Genomic DNA, 5680 nt, shown 5'->3' with positions numbered 1-5680 from the left:
TATTGTCTCTGAAGTTCAGTACCTGTATTGTCACTGAAGTACAGTACTTGTATAGTACCTGTATTGTCTCTGAAGTTCAGTACTTGTATAGTACCTGTATTGTCTTTGAAGTTCAGTACCTGTATTGTCACTGAAGTACAGTACTTGTATAGTACCTGTATTGTCTCTGAAGTTCAGTACTTGTATAGTACCTGTATTGTCTCTGAAGTTCAGTACCTGTATTGTCACTGAAGTTCAGTACTTGTATAGTACCTGTATTGTCTGTACTTGTATAGTACCTGTATTGTCTGTGAAGTTCAGTACCTGTATTGTCTCTGAAGTTCAGTACTTGCATAGTACCTGTATTGTGTCTGAGGCTCGGAACTGGTATAGTACCTGTATTGTCTCTGAAGTACAGTTCTCATATAGTACCTGTATTGTCTCTGAGGCTCGGAACTGGTATAGTACCTGTATTGTCACTGAAGTTCAGTACTTGCATAGTACCTGTATTGTCTCTGAGGCTCGGAACTTGTATAGTACCTGTATTGCCACTGAAGTTCAGTACTCGTATAGTACATGTATTATCTCTGAGGCTTAGGACTGGTAAAGTACCTGTATTGCCACTGAAGTTCAGTACTTGTATAGGACTTGTATTATCTCTGAGGCTCAGAACTGGTATAGTACCTGTACTATTACTCTAAACTTACGGTATAGTTTGTTGGTCTAATTTACCAGTATGGCTAGTTAAGGATAGTACTGTCACTAGTAATTGTCATTACTGGTACTGGTATCATACAAGTACTGCCATTCATTGATATGATAACTGTCCCATTTTCCCTTTATCGTATATGGGATGTCTACTTTTTTAAGTTTTCTGCATGCATATATGGAGTGGGATCGCTAGCTGAATTGTTGGAGGCTTATTCCGGACTGAAAGACGACAGTTAGTAATGCAGGAAAAAATAGATGAAATGCATTGCATTTTATATATATATATATATATATATATATATATATATATATATATATATATATATATATATATATATATATATATATATATATATATATATATATACACACACACACACAGTCTTCTTCGACTAAAGCTTTTCCCGCTATGCAGGGTCGCTATTTCTAGAGAGCCGTTTCCAATTTCTTCCGTCTCCGATGTCCACCACTGTGAGATCTTTCTTCTCCCTATCTGCTGTTACACACTCCATCCACCTTCTCTTTGATCTCCCCTTCCTCCTCCTCCTACCTGGAACATCCATCTCCAATAACCTCGTCCCAACAAACTCGAAGATTCGCTGAATAGCGGTTCCGTTAAGAAGAGTTCACTGTATGTATATATATATATATATATATATATATAGTATATGTATGTATGTATGTATGTATATATATATGCATAAATACACATATATATATATATATATATATATATATATATATATATATATATATATATATATATATACAGTGAACCCTTCATAACGGACCACTATTCAGCGAGCCTTCGATTTTGTTTCAATAGCTAAGTCTGATTGACAGTCCTTCCCTAATACATCATTCTTATGGAAAAGAAGCACCAAGAAATAAAGGCCGTGACTCACCCAGGAGACAATGAATGCATCCCTGATTGATAGATTTATTGAACCTTAATGCCAACCGTGGATGATTGAGGCTGACTGGTGACTCGGAGGGTGGCGGGTGATTTATGGTTTTGAGCTGAAAGCTTTTGGTGAATGGATGATTACAGGGGGTGAGGGGGGGGGATGATGTGGAGTCAGGGATTTGTATTCTGACAATAGATGTGTAGTTGATTATTTCTTTTAAACATTGTTTATCATTTGTATTTGTTGTTAATTTTAACTTGATGTTGATGTTACTCTTTTTGCTTGATTTTTGTTTTTGTGAGGGATGTTTCGTTGATTTTTTATTCCTTTTAAACATTGTTTTTGTTGTTGTATTTGCTGCTTTTTGTAGCAATGTTGATGTTTTTTCATGTAGTTACTTAAGACTCAATGTGATTTTGAACTCATAATCATATTTTTTCTCAATCATTTGATAATAAGTCAAAGAAATAAGCAAACTCACTGCTTATGATACTACCATATACCAGGTCATCCTCCTGCTTGTTCTGTTAAGATAAGATAGCTCTGAAGAATCTTAGGCTCTCTCTCTCTCTCTCTCTCTCTCTCTCTCTCTCTCTCTCTCTGTCTCTCTCTCTCTCTCTCTGTCTCTCTCTCTCTCTCTCTCTCAAAGATAACATTTACTTCCAGGAATAAGTGTATTATTATTATTATTGATTGTAATTATTATCATAATTGTAATTTTTATTGATATTAAACATAAATCGAAAGATTGAAATAAAAGGGAATTTTGAATTAGCATTGCAATAATTTGCATTATATATATGTATGCATATATATATATATATATATATATATATATATATATATATATATATATATATATATATATATATATATATATATGCATATATATATATATATATATACATATATATATATATATATATATATATATATATATATATATATATATATATATATATATATATATATATATATGTATGTATATATATATATATATATATATATATATATATATATATATATATGTATAACACACACGCACATATATATATATATATATATATATATGTGTGTGGGTGTGTGTGTGTGTATGTGTGTGTTTGTGTGGTTAGCCATCGTGGGCACGTGACTTCGTAGTACAGCACTTTACCCACATCTGGTTGGTTGATGATTGCTCACTCCCCTATTGCCCACCATTTCACCCAGCCTCAAATGTATATCAGCTTTCTTTGGGGGTTCAGAAATAGGAGGGCCCTGCAACCTCACCATTTAAAACGCTACATAGTTCAAAGATAAAGAGATCCTTCGTGATTATAGAAATTTATGTTGAAAGTTTTTTATACATGTCCTTCCTTTATAGAAGTGACACTCCTCCAGCTAATCCTTCCTTAGCCATATCCTCCTCCCTTTCTCTCTCGTTTCCCTCTCCCTCCCTCTCCCCCTCCGTTCTTCCCCTCCCCCTGGTCAGGGTCCTTTATCTCAAGGCCTACTAAACTCTCTGAGTGATGAATTATCTTGTATTTCTGTGGATGGATTTTCTGTCTTTTCCAGTTGACTTTTGGGGAAGGACTTTTGAGTAAGGAGTATCCTTTATGGGTGTTTTTGTTAGCTGTTTTTGTTTGGTAATGCTTTTGTTATTGTTTCATTGCGAAATATTTGTTGTGGTTTATTAAGTAAATATTTGATTTAGGCTTTTTGTTTCATAATTCTTCATTTTATGCTACTTTAATAGATTTGTTTGTTTATCACCATGAAATGATTTTAATATAGTTTCTTTGCGAAAAATTTCCTTTTTTTCTGATTTTAATCATCTGTTAAAATTAAATTTGTAGTGAAATGTTCATTTCTTAATTTGAAAAAAAAGGACAAATGAATCATACATTTATTATTATTATTATTATTATTATTATTATTATTATTATTATTATTATTATTACTACTTGCTAAGCTACAACCCTAGTTGGAAAAGCAGGATGCTATAAGCTTAGGGTTCCCAACAGGGAAAATGGCCTAGTGAGGAAAGGAAACAAGGAAAAATAAAATATTTTAAGAACAGAAACAGAATAATTATTTCCCTTAAAAATATAAAAATTTAACAAAACAAAAGGAAGAGAAATAAGATAGAATAGTGTGCTCGAGTGTACACTCAAGCAAGAGAACTCTAACTCATGACAGTGGAAGACCATGGTACAGAGGCTATGGCACTACCCAAGACTAGAGAACAATGGTTTGATATTTAAGTGTCTTTCTCCTAGAAGATCATGATCTTGATGTAGATCTTGCTTCCAGATCCTGGTTATAAGACAAGAATCCTACTGCTAGTTCCCTGGACAATTCTATCCTGTTCGTAATACTAGGCAGGCAGTTAATTCTAATAGCCAGGCCTTCTCCATCATGAGACTCAATACTACACAGTATTCTAGAAGTTTTATTCCAGCTGTTACCAAGTTGTGGAATGATCTTCCTAATCGGGTAGTTGAATCAGTAGAACTTCAAAAGTTCGAAGTAGGAGCAAATGTTTTTATGTTGACCAGGCTGACATGAGTCTTTTTATAGTTTATATATGACATATTTGTTTTTTACTTTGTTAATAGTTTATATAGGACATATCTGTTTTGACGCTGTTACTGTTTTTAGAATTTGTTAATTTATTCTCATCGTTTATTTATTTCCTTATTTCCTTTCCTCACTGGGCTATTTTTCCCCTGTTGGAGACCTTGGGGTTATAGCATCTTGCTTTTCCAACTATGGTTGTAGCTTGGCTAGTAATAATAATAATAATGATTTTGATGCTTTATGTAAAACTAGTTCCTTCGGGGTCCTCACCTACCCTAGGAGCCATATCCTTACTTACTTACCTACCAGGGTGGGCTACGCAACCTCTGCGTCCTGCCTAAAGACCGGGGTATCCTTAGCTGACCCTAAGATCTAAGATGAAGTCTCAGTCCTGTAATTGCTTTCCAACTGACTTCACTACCGGAAGGTAACGCTAAATTATTTATATTCCGTGTCATAAGTTCACCAATCTTTCAACTTGGCTCCACAAGGCACTGAAGGAGTTGGGAAGACCCAAGCCGACATGGCTGAGGACTAGGAAGGGTAAAGTGGGAGATAATGAATGGAGAAGTATTGATTTAAAAGCTTAAGATAGAGACAACTAGCGAAATCTAACCGAGGCCCTTTGCATCAATAGGCGTAGAAGGAGATGATGATGTAGTCTAAAACAAACTTCCTTATTTCATATTTCAAACCAAAATAAACTACTTATTGAGGAAGTTGGTTTGGCAAGTTATAAGAAAGTTTATGCCTGTACAAACCAAGTACATACAACCCCCATCTTGTAAAACATGTCCTTCCGTCAGGATACTACTTATAAAAGGATTTCCTTCTCCCAGAGCCTTGTACAAAAATATCCTTCTTCCAGATCCTTTGTGCAAATCTTATTCCTTCTCCCAGATCCTGTTTTATAACTAGTTCCGTCTTCTGGATCCAGTTTTCTAAGGAGTTCCTTCTTCTGGATCGTGTTTTATAACAAGTTCCTTCTTCTGGATACTGTTTTATAAAACTTGTTCCTTCTTCCAGATCCAGCAGATCCTGTTTTATAACGACTTCCTTCTTCCGGATCCTATTTTATAGAAAGGTTTCTTCATCTGGATCGTGTTTTATAACAAGTTCCTTCATCTGGATACTGCTTTATAAAACTTGTTCCCTTTTCCGGATCCACCAGATCCTATTTTATAAAAACTTCCTTCGTCTGGGTCCTATTTTATAGAAAAGTTTCTTCATCTGGATCGTGTTTTATAACAAGTTCCTTCTTCTGGATACTGTTTTATAAAACTTGTTCCTTCTTCCGGATCCACCAGATCCTATTTTATAACAACTTCCTTCTTCCGGATCCTATTTTATAAAAGTTTCTTCATCTGGATCATGTTTTCTAACAAGTTCCTTCTTCCGGATCCAGTTTTCTAACAAGTTCCTTCTTCCGGATCCAGTTTTTTAACAAGTTCCTTCTTCCGGATCCAGTTTTCTAACAAGTTCCTTCTTCCGGATCCAGTTTTATAACAAGTTCCTTCTTCCGG

At 34.6% G+C, this 5680-nt stretch overlaps 1 protein-coding gene across 1 annotated transcript in view; it reads right to left on the bottom strand.

The window, feature by feature from the left end:
- Positions 1-400: 400 nt before the first annotated feature.
- Positions 401-5680, bottom strand: part of LOC137631377 (alkaline phosphatase, tissue-nonspecific isozyme-like) — a 37164-nt gene continuing 31884 nt past the window's right edge. Inside the window, exon 3 of the mRNA XM_068363148.1 lies at positions 401-651. Coding sequence (XP_068219249.1) covers positions 401-651 — 251 coding nt within the window. The remainder of the gene's footprint in view (positions 652-5680) is intronic.

This window comes from Palaemon carinicauda, chromosome 39 (genome assembly GCF_036898095.1).
Source record: "Palaemon carinicauda isolate YSFRI2023 chromosome 39, ASM3689809v2, whole genome shotgun sequence".
In the NCBI taxonomy this organism is placed as follows: Eukaryota; Metazoa; Arthropoda; class Malacostraca; order Decapoda; family Palaemonidae; genus Palaemon; species Palaemon carinicauda.
Note: the sequence above shows the minus strand (reverse complement) of the source record. Positions and strands in the feature narration are given on the sequence as shown.